The sequence below is a fragment of the Rhinolophus ferrumequinum genome, chromosome 19, assembly GCF_004115265.2.
Source record: "Rhinolophus ferrumequinum isolate MPI-CBG mRhiFer1 chromosome 19, mRhiFer1_v1.p, whole genome shotgun sequence".
NCBI classification, from domain to species: Eukaryota; Metazoa; Chordata; class Mammalia; order Chiroptera; family Rhinolophidae; genus Rhinolophus; species Rhinolophus ferrumequinum.
Window position 1 is genome coordinate 12,165,861 of NC_046302.1, and position 16,291 is coordinate 12,182,151.

Below are 16,291 nucleotides of genomic sequence, written 5' to 3' on the forward strand. Positions count from 1 at the left end.
CAGCCTGGGCACTGTGATTGGGTTGCTTCTCAGGATAACCTGTCAGAATGCACATTCCTTTAAGCAGGGGACTGTGGCCTTGTTATTGTTTGTCTTACTTCGTTTTTGAAATTCCCAACACTGAATTGTAGATGTGCCAAGCTGTTATGAGATCTTTGTTTCCATACCGATAGGTCTTCGTAATCCGTTGCAGGTTTACCATGGTCATTTTGAAAGTAATGTTTGAATTATTGTATCATCTTCATAAATATACCAACTTTCTGCTCCTTCTGTAATCTTAAAAAGTCAATTCCATAGGGGTTGGTATATTGGTTTATAAGATTTGAACTTAGTGTGGCCCAAAAGCTTATTTTTAAAAAAATCGGAATTGTCCCTGCTGTGGGTCACAAACTCTTAGTGTCTCAACTCTTTATTGTCAAGTTTTCAAAGATATTTTATAATGACTAGCTCTGAATTCCACTGTTTTGTGCTTTGAGGAGTAACTGGTCCACTGCTGCCTCATGAAAGCCTACTTGGTATGTTAGTTTGGTCTAATTTTGAGCTGAAACAATGGAAAAGTCCAGCTGACCCTTTCTGATGTTCGTCATCCTCGTGGCTACCAGCGTGGTCTCTGTGTAATGAGATGAAGTCTCCTTAACAAGGATGAGACCCCCTGGCAGGACCCGACTTCTGCCTGGCTGGTCTCATCACCTCTCATCACTCCTTTATGTTCCAGCCAGAGCCAACCAAATGCCCCCATACAAGGAAGTGCATCGTGATTTTTCACGCTGTTCTTCTCTTAACTGATTGGTAAATTCTGCCTAGAACTTTCTTGTCTTCTCTCTTTAAACACAACTACAGAGGTAAAATTGACAGATGTGAAGTGGATTGAGTTGGGAGTAAGGAGAGAGATGGTTCCGGATCCTAACATGAGCAACTAGACAGATGGAAGCCCACCTACTGAAATGGGAAGACTGAAGTAGAACACACTGAGGGTTTGGGAGGATGGCAGGGGATCGGGGTACACATGGATGCATGTTCAGTTTTAGGTGCCTCTGAGATATGCAGATAAGAGAGGTGAGACGCAGAGTTGTATATATGTATATTGTATATGGATCTAAAGCTCAAAGAGGTCACAAATTGAGGAACCTGTATTTTGGAGTTGTCATTATATTTGAAATAAAATGGAGGCACCCTCCAAGAAAGGATTTGAAGGATGTGACTGATTCCTAAAGAACTGCAAAGTTTAGAAATAGAATATGAGAAATACACTATGAAGAGGTAAATGGAAATGAGAAGAGTAGCCAGAAAAAGACAGAAGGAAAATCTAGAGCCTGTCAAAAACAGAGAATTTGAAGATGAGAAGGGATGTCATACAGGATTTATTGGCTTATGGGGAGGTTACTAGTAACCTTAATGAGGTTTACTGGAATAATGAGTAGTACACTTGACCCTTGAACAGTGGGGAGGCTAGAAGTCCCAACATGCTCAGCAGTGGCAATCCTTGTATAGCTACAGTGAGCCCTCCGCTTTCGCAGGTTCCTGACCGCAAAGTTAATTGACCCTTGAACAACTCGGGTTTGAACTTTGTGGGTCAGTTGAAAAATGTGGGTATAGGTGGAACTGTGCAGTTAAAACCCATGTTGTTCAAGGGTCAGCTGTGCTCTGAAGAGTGAATAGGAGGGAGGATGTGGTGACAGCATGGGGAGAAAATTCTTTCCATGAGCATAGCTGTAAAGAATAGCAAAGAGGTAGGGCCATACTGGAGGGGTAGAGATGGAGGTTGTAGAGGGTAGAACATTAGAACATGAGACCAAGGACAGGTTGATTTGTTTTCTTGTCTGTTTTGTTTTGTTTTGTTTTGTTTTAGGATGGATGATACTAGGCTTTTTGTCTTCTTTTAATGCAAATGGGAGGAATCCAGTGGAGTGGCCAGTGAAAGTTACTGTCTTTTAGATTGCTTACAATTGATAGTTTTTAGTGGACTGATGGATAGGATTCAGTAGTTACAAACATTACAAACACTTAAGCCGAGTATGTATGTCTACTAGACCCTCTTTTCCTATAAATTTATATTTGAATTATAAAAGGGAAAAAAAAACTTATTTTTCAATAAAATTGGTCCATTGTAGTCCTACATTCCTGTAGGGAGGTAAAGGGTAAGAAGAGTTTATCAATTATGAAATGCTTTGTTATTCTGTAGGAATCCTGTTTTATACGTAAGTGACAGATTTATATTAAGCATTTTCTTGCACTATCTGAGGTTTGTGTCTTTTAATAAAATACCACTGAATGTTCATATCAGCAAGAGAAGTAGGTAACTTTGAATGAGAAGCTAATTTAACAGTCATTTAGTTAGGAAATGTGGGTTTTAGAGATGCTGTAGAAACAAGTGGAGAGATGAGGATAAACTCGGACTTTTTTATTGTTTCTATGGAACAAAACATTAAAGCTGAAAAGGCACACAGCCTGAAATGCATGACAATGACCATTTTTTATAGGTGAAATGAATTGTGAATATGATTTCATTTACACCTGCACGATGCCTCCTTTGAAGCTCATTACCATTTCCTTTGGCAGTCGTTTAATAAATATATCCCTGAGAGAGTCGTAATGAAACACAATTTATGTTTCTTGAAAAACTAAAGGACTCCTCTTGCCATCACCCCAGCATACTTAACGAATGTCCTTCTCCCACCTTTTTGAATTTGAAGTTTCTAGGCATCTAAACCTTTTTAGCTTAAGCAAAACACAATTAATAAAGTAAATTTAGTATACAGAAAGGGCCCAGTTAAGCCAAAGCTAAACATACACATTTTGTATTGCTTTCTATTTGGGATTGCGAATGATGGTGTTTACTTTCAGTAACTGAAATAATAAACAGCTACATTTAGTCCAAAGTGCAAATATCAGGAGAAGAGAAGGGAGCATCGGAACATAGCAATCTTTCGTGAGTCGGAAAGGGAAATGTGCAGTTTCAAGTGGCAAGGGTCATCCCAGAAAGCATGGAATTGAGTATAAGAAGAAACAAAGCAAAGCAAATATCATGAAAATCTAATTTTAAAATGTTTTGGAATTTGAGTACAAGATTAGAGGTGCACACTGTAAAATAATTAAAATAATGAGTTAAAGTGAGAAGTACTGTGTTTAAATGCTTCTGATTTTGTTTGCCATTTAAAAAGCTGTTTATTGTTTGCCTTCTATTGGCATGTGGGAGGGAAGAAGACTATTAAAAAATGTTTAGAAATTGGAATTTACTGATCTAGGCCGTCAATAGCATTAATTCATAGGTACAATATACCCCGATGCCCTTTCAGATATGTGGAATTAAATATTGATTCTAGTGAGATTCCAGAATTTAAAAGCCTTACATTTTTAAGGTTTATTACTTTACTTTCAACAGAAATGGAAGTCTTATTATATTAAAATTAGTCAAAAACAGAAATGATTTTCATTCACTATATTATACATATAGTTGAAAAATAATATACCTAGGAAATATTTGACAAGGGTGTGGGAGTTTGAGGTTCTGTGATTTATGTGATATATGACAGATAAAGTATTATATGGTATATTCATAGGAGGAAAATAATGGTAGGTTATTTTATTATTTAAATAGCTGATGGATGGGTTGCTGGGCTCTATCCATTTTGCATTTTTATTCACCTTTTGTATAGCTGGCTCTCTGCCTTAGGGACAAGTCATGGAATTAAAGACAAAAGCAGGTGCAAAATGGATTCATGACTAGAATAATAACACTGAAACTCAAAATTGGGATATTTCTTTACTAAATCTGCCTTTCTGTTTCATGTATAGTGAGCCCAGGGGCTAATGTCATATGTTTAGAAAGATTCCTATTTTAACACATATTTGACAACTTTTTAAAGTTTAGAGTGCATATACTACAGCTACATTTGTGTAAAAACTCAGGTTTAAAAAATAGTGAGGAAATGTCAACTGTAATTGAAAAGAATTTGAAAAATAGTAAGGAAGTTGGAAGAAGATGGTAAATGGTGACAAACTTGTTGGCTTAAACAGAAAGAAGCGCTGCAAGTTTTCTGCCTTTCACTACGCCCTCCCTTCCCGCACACCTACCTCACTAAATCATCAGTAATTTCTAGTCTGAGCCCCTTGTTTTATGGAAGAGGAAGTAAAAGACTAAAAAAATTAAATTAGTCACTCAGGATCACGCATGGCAACGTGTTTGCTGCTGATTATTTTCATGTGTTATATCTATAAAGATTATATAGAGATTTTAAAGTGAAATGAACTGAAATGTTTATATTTTGAGATACGATTGTTTTCTGCATCTGTAACAGTTTTGACATCTAATTATTAAGTTATAGCCATTATTTGCTGAAACACATAATAATAACTGAATCCTAAATATGATAGAAATAGAACATACTGAAGGTGTGCAAATTTTTAAAAATAATATGATTTATATGCAAGAACTGTCCTGTCTAGAAAAAAAATTAACAACTTTGAAAATATGTTTTTTCTGCTAGTTATTTATGGTTTTTTTGTGTTTTTTTTTTTTTTTAATTTATGATCTAGGGACTTGTTGGTTACATTTTTATAGAGATTCTCTAAACCACCTAAATATTTTCTTTTTGTGTGTTTGCAAACCCTTTGGTCTAATGATAAAATCATTAGACGGAATAAACCTATAGTGTCTATTACCTTTTAGTGAAAATTCAGTTCTGAAAGTTGTAATTGAGTTCTGTTTTTCATAAGACATAGAAATAGCTACTCTTTACCCATTTAAGAAAGATCTTAAAATGGTTAAAGACTATAAATAAAGAGTTATTACACTTTTAAATGCATAGATATGATTTTATTATTTAGTCATCCATCAAATAATTATTGAAATACCTATGGTGTTGTAGGTATTATGTTGCTATAGTAGTCCCCCCTTATCTGTGGTTTTGCTCTCTGTGGTTTCAATTATCTGAGGTCAGCCACGGTCTGAAAAATATTAATGGAAAATTCCAGAAGTAAACAGTTCATAAGTTTTAAATTATCCACTGTTCTGAGTAGTATGATGACATCTTGCTCCATCTCACCCGGGACGTGACTCATTCCTTTGTCCAGCGTCTCCACACTGTGTATTCTCTCTGCCTGTTAGTCACTTAGTAGCCGTCTTGGTTAGTAGATCAGTTATCAGACATTTTGAGAGATCACATTCACATAATTTTTATTACAGTATCTGGTTTTAATTTTCTATTTTATTATTATTGTTAATCTTTGACTGTGCCTAATTTATAAATTCAACTTTATCATAGGTATGTATATGTAGGGAAAAACATAGTGTACATAAGGTTCGGTGTTATCCACGGTTTCAGCCATCCACTGGGTATCCCCCACAAATAAGGGGGGGACTCCTGTACTGGTATGTTGAGATATGAACACACATGATTCCTTCCCTTGAGTATAAGGGAAAGAGGTTATGGGAGGGTTGCATAATTATAAAGTTTGATGAATTACAGGAAGAAAACGGTGAGGCACAATTAGAATAACTATGTAAAAAGGGAAGGCCTCTCTGGAACAACACGTGAAGAATAGGAGCTGGCCAGGTGAAGAGCAGAGGAAAAAATGTTCTCAGCAAAGAGAACAGTGTGTCTGCAAATCCTTGAGGCAGAAAATCTTGATGTGGTTTAAGAACTGCAAGGAGACGATGTGGCTGGATCACCGTGGGATGGGAGCGTAGGCAGTGCTTCCGGGTACAGATAGGGTGTTGAGGCCTTGGCTTACACCGAAGGCCATGGCGTTGAAGAGTTTAGATTTTACTTCAAGCACATTGGGAAGCTTTTAAAGAGTTTTCGGCAGTGAGTGATATCATACATGTTTTCTGAAGATCAGACAGAATAGAGGTGGGCTAGAATAGAGATACTAGGGAAAAAGAGGTTATTGAAAGTGTTCAGGGGAAAAATGATGGCTTGCTTAGTGGCAGAAAACCTATTCAAGATTCACGGTTGACTTTTGAACAACACGAGTTTGAACTGCGTGTGTTCACTTACATGCAATTTTTTTCCAGTGAATATATTGGAGAATTTTTTTGAGATTTCCTTACTACCATGAAGCAGTCATACTGATTACATTACGCTACCACAAAGCAATCATATTACTGCTTCATTATTAATGCATGAATTGTTATATCTGTAAGTAAATATGAATTTCTTTTTCACATTTCTTTTCATTCTTGATGTCTAGTGTTAATAAGTATGATATCTACAGTATTTTATATCATTAAGACAATATTGATGTAGGTACTGAGGTGATTCATCTTGTAAAGAGATGACAAACTTTATGGTACTGATAAATACATACAGTATTATAAATGTATTTTTCTCTTCCTTATGATTTCCTTAACGATATTTTCCTTTCTGTAGGTAAGAATACAGTATATAATATATATACTATACAAAATATGTGTTAATTGACTGTTCATGGTATCAGTAAGCCTTCTGGTTAACAGTAGGCTATTAGTAAGTTTTGGGGAAGTCAAAAGTTATATGCAGATTTTTTACCATGGTAGGGGATCGGTGCCCCGACCCCCATATTATTCAAGGGTCAATTATATTTTGGAAGAATATATTACATGTAATATGAAAACTGTATTGTAATACTTAATATATACCGATAACAAAAGATGAACACAAGTCGCATTTGACTTCTGCAATTACAAGAGGTGCTCAAAGTGGTTACCATCAGTGTAATTTTAATATAGTTGTTTCCTTTCTTAAAATGTGTATACATTTTTTGGCACCCTCTGTGTGTGTGTGTGTGTGTGTGTGTGTGTGTGTGTGTGTGTGTGTGTTGTGTATGCAAAACTTTCCTATATTAGATAAGGTAATGGAAAGGGCAATGTCAGGGGTGACTTCTGGAATTCTGGCTTGAAGGAATGGCATTGTCATTTTTGAGATGAAGAAGAGGAGGGGGGGAAACAGATTTGGGACAGAAAATCAACAGATACCTGTGAGGAATGTCAAGTGGGCAGCTGGATACTAGTTTTAACAGCTTAGAACAGAGGTTTGGCAAGAGATAAGAATATGCGAGCCAATGACTTACGGAAAGTATTTAAAGCCCTGGGAAAGGATATTTTAAGCAGAAGAAATGTAGAGGAAGAAGAGAAGAGGGCCTAGAATGGAGTTTTCCAGGGCATTCACACATTTAGAGGTTGGATAAGGAGTAAGCCTGTAACAGAGAATGAAAAGGAGTACCCTGAGAGATAGGAGAAAAGCAGAGTGTGGTGAATTCTGAATTCCAAGAGACGGAAACGTGTTGACAAGGAAAGTCCCATCATCAAGTTGGGGCTGCTAAAAGGTCAGTTGAGTCAAGAACAGACAAGAGCTGATGGTCCGTTGCATTGACCACAAGATCCACCCCGATCGAGTCAGGAGCCGGTGCAGAGAAAGAGGAAAGTGAGGAAGTAAGAAGACAGTAAGGGTTAACAGAAATTTTTTTTGAGAAGTTATGAGTAGAAATCAGAAATATTGTAGTAGCTGACATAAGATGTGAGATCAAGGGAAGTCTACTTTGTTTTAGTAAGATGGGAAGCACTAGAGTATGACTGTATTTTGGTAGTATTTTCGTCTGTAGAATGTGTATTAGATTGGGTGTGGGTTAGTATACTAAGGTTCAAACAAGAAGGAAGTTGATTTCTGCCTCATGTAACAGTCCAGAGCAGGGCTGTGCTCATTGAGGTCATCCAGGGACCCAGGCTGAAGAGGGCAGCTCTGGCTTCCTCCTGAAATAGGGGCCTCCATGACTGGGTCTACGGCACGACTTGAGTCATTCTTTTCCAGCCAACAGGAAAGGGAAATCTAGGGCAAGTGGCTTTGTCTTTACGAAGATTATGTGAACGTTGAATACATTTTCTTTGTTGTCTCTTGGTCTAGACTGAATTACATGGCCACAACTCATTGTGGTCTCAAGCTAGGTTGAGAAATACCAGCAAAAACTGAAAGTTTAGTTATGAAAAGGAAGATGGAGAAAATAGATTCTGGGGAGAGTCTATTTCTGGCACAGATTATGAGCTCCTTGGGGATGGGGAAGGGGGTTATAATATTTATCTCTGTTTCAAAACCCTAAACAGTGCTTGATATATTTGGTACTCAATAAGAGTTGGTGAATTGAACTATTAAAACTAATCTTCCCCCTTCTGAAAGGTAGAATTCAGTTGTAGGCTCCACTATTTTTTCTCTAGACTCATATCCCTTCTCAGTATAAGCATACAAAGGAGACTATTTACTTTTAAGTTTTACTTGAACATCTAAAATGTTAGAGGAAAAAAGAAAATTGTTGTATTTGAATTACTATCTTACTCTGCATTTGGACTTGATATTTACATACACTTTGGGCAGCTGAGCATATGTCAAGTTGACATGTCTTTTATTCAACAGAAAGAATAACTAAAAATTGTAAAAAATAACCCTAAATAGAAACACGGATATAGCATTCAGTTTATAGCATAAATTAGTATTTATTTGTAATGTTCCCCTCTTCAAATTATTAAACACATTCCAATGAGCCTTGTGAAAATAGGAACTAAATGGTTTTACTATGGAGTTTTATTTATTTAACATAATTTTATGATATAGTAATGAGTGTATCATATGCTTTTAAGTCATGATGTTTTTACCATAAAATTAGAATTAGGAAGGGAAATTATATGACAATCTATTTTTGAGATAGTTCCCACATACCTAAGTTAAGAAATTACTTTAAACGACATAGTAACCACTGGCAAGAAAGATCTGTTCTACTTAGAGCAAAAAACTGCTTCAAATAAAATGGCATGTCTATTGTGAAAGTAGGGGTGGTGCGGGGGGAGTGACAGCAGAAAATCAATTCTTTAGATATGATCGGGTTCAATTCCCTCATTTAGCAGTTGTGGAAACGGAGGCACAAAATATTTAAGTGGCTTGACTATGGTACCAAACAATTAGAAGACAGTAGTTATTTATATTTTATAAGGTATTTTTTTAGGATGTAAGAGCAGATGATTATATATTGAGATGTGTTAAGTTTCTTATGAGATACTACTTCCCTTTCAACGTTTAAGGGAAATAGAAAGAATCTAGGAAGAAGCCTATGAGAATTAACATGTGTTGGAGGGCGAGGTGACACTGCCCAGCTTCCCTCCAGCCATGGCCAGTGCTTGTCCAGTATGGAACAGAGTCCATGTCATTGAGAAGCCTCTCATGTATTTGGGGTTGCTAATTCAAAAGGGGATAACAGAGTGATGGGAAATCAAAGAGGAAAGACATTTGCTCATGCAAGAATGGAGAGATTCAGGGGGTGAGAGAGGCAGGGCAGGGCCGCTGTGTAGAGATAGGAAGGAGAAAGGGAACCAAAAAGAATATGCGCTTCCATTATTAGGTCATCCTTCCTAGAGATTAAAATATACAACTAATGCAGCAAATTCATTTTTCTGAAATTAAATATATCTGTTATATAATTGTTATGGAGTTAATGTCATCTTACAGTCGTCCGGCAAAAATCTAACGAATAAAAACCTCTGATTGTTTACAAATCAACTTTTACTTCTAGTTAAATGTTAATTTTGAACCATTCATTGGCACGCATCTTCTTGGTAAATTTGAGCGTTGTCTATTTGTTGTGTGCAGTAGGATTGTGCTTTGATTGTTAGCGTTTCTCCATCATTTTGTGCTGTGGTTCTCTGCAGTCTTTCATGTGTAGCATCCTAGTTTTCTTGCCTTGGGAAGGCAATTGCACCGAGTGATGGGACCTTCCTCTTTTCTGCTTGCAGAACAATCAACCATGACGACCGAAATCTGGCTCAGAATCAGAATCCAAGCCGGAGCAGGAGGCTGAGCCAAGGAGGCGGCGGGTCCGCAGGGACTCACAGGGGCGCAGCCAGGGCCTGAGGAGCAGCGCCAGGCCCTGGAGCAGTTCGCGGCCGCAGCGGCTCACAGCACCCCCGTGAAGAAAGAGGTGAGCCCCCCGGGGACCCATGCCACCCTGCTCCCCTGCAGCTGCTGCTGGCATCACCCAGAAAACCACTTCAAGAATGTTTACTGAGCTTTTGCAGGGTCTGATCTGATCTTGGTCTCTTAGCACTGGAGGGAACTATGAGGGGTCATGTGCTTTGCCCCTTCTGGGAGGAGGCAGATGAAAATTTACATTATTTAAAGGTTTTCAATGAATGACATTCCACAACCTGCTTGGTAACTCCTTCATTTGATTAAAACACTTAAATTCACACTGAAATCTAGACTGAGATTATTGGTTTTATCTGAGTTTACAGGAAGGCTAGACACCACACTGATGGCTTTAATTATGCTCCTGATTTTTTTCAAGCCAGGAGTTAGAGCTATTTTGGTTTTTCCCAGGAGCCACCCTGACCCTAATGTTGCCAGCTAATCTTAGTGGATTTTCAGGTTGGTCTCTTTCCTTCTCCTTTGTACATGTATATTTTCACCTCTATTCAGTTGTCACGTGTAATGTGAATATTTCTTTTAAAAATTTCCATGTAAAACATAAAGCATGGTTTACACTTGGGCCTTGAATGAATTCATGTTTGAATTTCTTTGGCTTAAAACTTCAGACCTGGAATCAATATGTTTTAGAGTGCTGACTCACATGTGATAAGGAAATCTGGAGTCCCATGCCAATGATTACTTTTCATAGGTCAGATGTATAGATGTATCCAGCTAGAAATCTAGACCATCTAAGAGAAGAGACATGAAATCAGTACGTTAGTGAAATTCTTTATAACATTAAACTTCAGTATATGTTTACAACCTGATTATTTCTTTTCCCATAGTATTCTGCTTTTAAATAGTATTAAGAATAACATTGATTTTCACACTTATAAATAAATGCTTTGTCAGATCTAAGATGTTTTGTGATAAGGAACAGGGGATCAGCCTTCCAACTTGTTAAACACAGTCTAAGGAGCCGTTCTCTTCATCATGGTGTTCCTTTACCTTTTCTTTTTGTGAATGAGTGATGGTGGGTGGTAGTGTTTGTTTCTAAATCTTCAGAAATTTACTATTGCTGGACTGGCTTTTCTTGATGCTTCCCTCTTAACTCTGAAATGAAATAAAAATGAAAAGCAGGGAATAATTATAAAGAAGGAAGAGTTTCTATACCCAGACATGATTAAATATACTTTATCTTCCGTCGTCAGTTGTTTGAAACAAAATGAGAGAAATGACAGATACTGAGCTCTTAGAAGGAAAGATGACTTGTTGCAAAGTCAAGAGACCTAAGTTAGTCCTGTTTATTCCCCTCGTTATTAGTAGTCTGGAGAACTCATTTAAGTCCTCTGGGCCTCGGCTTCCTCATTTACAAATGAAGAGATTGGAAGAGATCATTTTCTAAGATCTGTCCACTCTAAAATTCTTTGATTCATACTAGAAGCCCAGTTATGTTGGAAGTGATATGAAGCACATTTTGGTAGTTAGCAATGATTAAAACATGGCTTTTGGCTGGATTTGAATTCCAGGTTACTAGTTTTATGACCTTGAGAAAGTCTGTTAAGATTGTGCCTTGTGCCGCGTTCTCCTCATGTACACATGGGGGTAATAATATCTACCTCCCAGAGCTGTCGTGAGGATTAAATGAAATAGAAGATTTGCTAAAATGGTTGATACAGATATTTTAAAATTGTAGTGCATTGTATGTCTGTAATTGACTTTTCATTTGAGGTCCCTGATCTGCTCTTCCAGAGCTGTTAAAAGTTTTTTTCAATGTGCGTAAGATGGGGGATGTAAAGTAAAGAATAGGAAATATAGTGAAAAATAATATAATAACTATGTATCATGCGAGGTGGGTTACTAGCCTTATCAGGGGATCACTTGTAAATTATATAAATTTCTAATCACTATGCTGTATACCTGAAACTAATATAAAATAATATTGAATGTCAACTGTCACTGAAAAAAATTTTTTTTAATTAAAAAAAGAAAGAAAATAAACAAAATGTGCTTAAGAGTCTCAATGATGTGGTTATGTTTCAAGTGTTAAGGAGAGGAAGCCTCCCTTTGAATAGTGGTGATTTATGATGACTATGGAATTGACACAGAAGTAACCCAGAAAGCTTATTCTCATACAGATACTTTTAGTATAGTAGAGGAAAAATGAAATTTCATCTTCCTATTACATAGAAAAGTTGATACAAGGTAAAATTTAAATAAAAATGTAGCTTTTGTTGACTTTGCCTATGAAATGAAAATGTGAATTACATATTCTCTGATCACAAGGCTTTGAAATTGGATATCAACTGCAAAAAGAAAGCAGGAAAAAGCATAAATACATGGAGATTAACAACATACTTTTAAAGAACGACAGGGTCAAAGAAGAAATTAGAGGAGAGATCAAAAGATACATAGAAACAAATGACAATGAAAATAACATCCTATCAAAATTTTTGGGATGCAGCGAAAGCAGGTTTAAGAGGGAAATTTATATCATTACAGGCCTATCTCAGGAAACAAGAAAAATCCCAAATAAATAACCTCACGTTACACCTTAAAGAACTAGAAAAAGAAGAACAAATGAAACCCAAGGTCAGCAGAAGAAAGGAAATAAGAAAAGTCAGAGCAGAACTAAATGAAATACAGAACAAAGAGACAATAGAAAAATTAATGTGACAAAGAGCTGGTTCTTTGAAAAGATTAACAAAATTGACAAACCCTTGGCTAGGCTCACTAAGATAAAAAGAGAGAAGACACTAATAAAATCAGAAATTAAAGGGGGGAAGTTAATCATGGATGCCACAGAAATACAAAGGATCATCCAAGAATACTATGAAGGACTATATGCCACCAAATTCAGTAACCTAGAAGAAATGCACAAGTTCTTAGAAACATATCGCCTTCCTAGGCTGAGCCATGAAGACCTGGAAAATCTAAGCAGACCTATCACCAGTAACGAAATTGAATCAGTCATCCAAAACCTTCCCAAAAGCAAAAGTCCGGGACCAGATGGCGTCACTAGTGAATTCTACCAAACCTTCAAAGAGGATTTAATACCAGTCCTGCTCAAACTCTTCCAAAAAATTGAGGAAGAGACAGTACTCCCTAACTCATTTTATGAGGCCAACATTACCCTGATACCAAAACCTGGTAAGGACAACACACAAAAAGAGAACTACAGACCAATATCTGATGAATACAGATGCAAAGATCTTTATCTGCATATCAATACAAAAAATTACGAATAGAATTACCGTATGACCCAACAATCCCTCTCCTGGTTTTCTACCCAAAAAATCTGAAAACATTTATCCATAAAGACACGAGTGCTCCAAAGTTCATTGCAGCTTTGTTTACGGTGGCCAAGACATGGAAACAACCAAAATGTCCTTCGATAGATGAATGGATAAAGAAGTTGTGGTATATATACACAATGGAATACTATTCGGTGGTAAGAAAAGATGATATAGGAACATTTGTGACAACATGGATGGATCTTGAGAGTATAATGCTAAGCGAAATAAGTCAGACAGAAAAAGCAGAGAACCGTATGATTTCACTGATATGTAGTATATAAACCAAAAACAACAAAAGAACAAGACAAACAAATGAGAAACAAAAACTCATAGACACAGGCAATAGTTTAGTGGTTACCAGAGGGTAAGGAGGGTGGAGGGTGGGAGATGAGGGTAAAGGGGATCCAATATATGGTGATGGAAGGAGAACTGACTCTGGGTGGTGAACACACAATGGGATTTATAAATGATGTAATACAGAATTGTACACCTGAAATCTATGTAATTTGACAAACTAGCAACCTGAAATCTATGTAATTTGACAAACTAACAAACTAACAATTGTCACCCCAATAAATTAAAAAAAAAATTTTTTTTAAAAAAGAAAATGTAAATTAAAAGTACAAAAGTCTTATGTAAATTATAAAGCCCTTAAGTGTATGTTATGGTTATTTATATAAAATTCCAATGTTAACAAATTACTATCTTATGGCCAAAACATCTTATGTTTTTTTACTTTTTACACTATTTTAATGCTTTCATATAGAAAGACTACAGTCAAAAAAAAAGTGAGGCCAAGTTGCCAGAGAAGGTTTTCTTTTGTTTTACTTGAGGCTTGCCTTCTCAGCTACTATGGCCTTTGAAGTTGGTTATTCGGTTTTTTTGTTGGTTTCTTTGCTCAGCAAATCAGTGTCTTTTTATTTTTAAGAACTTCTCAAGACTTTGCCTTGAACTCCTGGGCCAGGTAGTGGAAGAAAGAACTGTATTTGTAATCTTCTGGATGGAAAACAAGATAGAAAATGCCATCATAAAAGCAGAAATCTATGTCTAAAATCCAAAATAAATGTATCAAAAAAGAATGTTGTGATTAGATTAGGGTGAAATTGTAGAGGCTAATAAAAATGTTGAAATGATAAGCTGTCAACACTTTCTTTCCTCTCAAGCCCATGTAATTGAGCTACCACGATGATGGTATGTTCATGAGAGAGGAAATTGAATGTTTATTTGAAGCCTAAACTGAATTTGGGAGCATGTTTTTCTTTAGACTGTCAGTGGGTATTTGCAGGCCAGTGGAATGGTAGTCTGGCCCATGAGTTGAATTTGCACTGATACCTTTGGTGGTCATTTAATAGATGGAAGAGGGTGTAAAAAGGATTGGACAACAGTGCACAGAGAGATTTTCAAGGAGATTGATTCAGGGATAATTTTATTGTTACATGAGACACCCTCTGAAGTTGTGGCACTAGCCTGGACTAAACTGTTATGATTTGAAAGCAGATTAAAGCTTTTGGCGAGATTTGGTCTGTTCTACTGGCTCATTACAATGAAGGGAAGCAGACTCGGGATTACTTTGTGATGAATTTCAGTGCTTCTGGCTTCATTGAATTGACTTAGAACTAAATCAAATATTTTAACAGTTGTGAAATTATTGAGATTAATACCTAAAGTTTTCTGGGCCTTACAGTTTATAAGATACCTTTTATGTGTATGGTGTGGTTATGGGTCACGGAATGTAGAAAGATCCAGTGAATGAAGAAAATAGAGTCCATTAGATATTATCTTGATGATTTAAAGACCTATACTAGCCAATGCCTTTTTAAAAGTTAGGAGTCCATTTATTTCCGTCTTTGCTCAGTGAAGTCTCAGTGCTTCAAAAGTAAATCCTTGAATCAAACTGAAATAAGGACCAATTGGTGCATCTAAACAGCAAAAGTTATTTAGCCAAAACTGTTAGCATTATAAGTACCTGTATATGTATATCCTTTTCTAATGTCCTAATTCAGACGCCTCATCCTTTAGGAATAGGAATGTCCGTTTCTAAAGTGTTCTGGTATTGCCTGAGCAATGCAATATTTATTTCCTGTCTTGCAATGAAAACTGTTCATTGTTTGTTCTTCTCAGGTCACTGACAAGGAACGGGAATTTGCTGCTGGAGTTCTAAAACAGCTCGAATATCAGCAATTTGAAGACGATAAACTTTCTCAGAAGTCATTTAACAGTAAACTCTCTCGATCTCCATTAAAGATTGTCAAAAAGCCTAAAAGCATGCAGTGCAAAGTGATACTTCTGGATGGATCAGAATATACCTGTGATGTGGAGGTAAGTGTATATTTTAAAACTTTTTTGTCCCAGATACTGAGAGCGGGGGAATGTTGCCATAGTACATGCAAGATGCTTCTTTATTTTTTCAGAACTCTGGAAAATTACTCAGGCCCAGTTTCTAAATATAAAATTATTTGCAAAGTCTCTAATAGGATCAAATTACTAAAAATCCTTATATTGTCCCCAAAATGTTACCATCAAAAGAAAAATATGATCTTTAAAAAAAAAAAAAATCTCCAACATTTTCCATGGTAGGAAAAAAAATTGGAGGTCTTAAAAATCAAATTTTCATTAATATCCTGGCTATGAACTATCATTTAAGTGAATTTGATCTTTTCTATTTTAGTAATTTATGGCCAAGTAAATTGTTTATTGGTAGAAACTTGGAAATTTCTATACATAGGAACATTTCTATACATAACTCTGTACATAATTTCTATACATAATTTGAACTGTGAATGTCCTTTTCTTACTTAGAGAATGAGTAATTTGTAAAATGCACATCGTGGTAGGTATGCTGCTTGAGAATTTTGGTAAAGAAAACTATAAAACTCCTCTCAGAGAAGGGGCAGTTGAATGACCTTTGTCCAAGATGGTTGGTAAGCTCGAGCTAACAGATGAGAACAAGACAACTGTGCGTAGCTATGGACATGCGTGATTGTCGAGCTCTCCAAGTATCTTGGAGAGTACACATAGGGCTGAACTCAAGCCATAGGAGCAGGTTTCCGTGTGCACCACCCATGGCAT

General features: G+C 36.4%; 1 protein-coding gene across 18 annotated transcripts in view; it reads left to right on the forward strand.

Moving 5' to 3' along the window:
* The window catches only part of EPB41L3 (erythrocyte membrane protein band 4.1 like 3), a 147,596-nt gene that overhangs the window by 44,257 nt on the left and 87,048 nt on the right, over nt 1-16,291 (forward strand). For all 18 annotated transcript variants that reach the window (XM_033135681.1, XM_033135668.1, XM_033135670.1 and 15 more), the window contains exons 2-3: nt 9,755-9,939; nt 15,344-15,541. In XM_033135681.1, coding sequence (XP_032991572.1) covers nt 15,488-15,541 — 54 coding nt within the window. In that variant the 5' untranslated portion in view covers nt 9,755-9,939; nt 15,344-15,487. The remainder of the gene's footprint in view (nt 1-9,754; nt 9,940-15,343; nt 15,542-16,291) is intronic.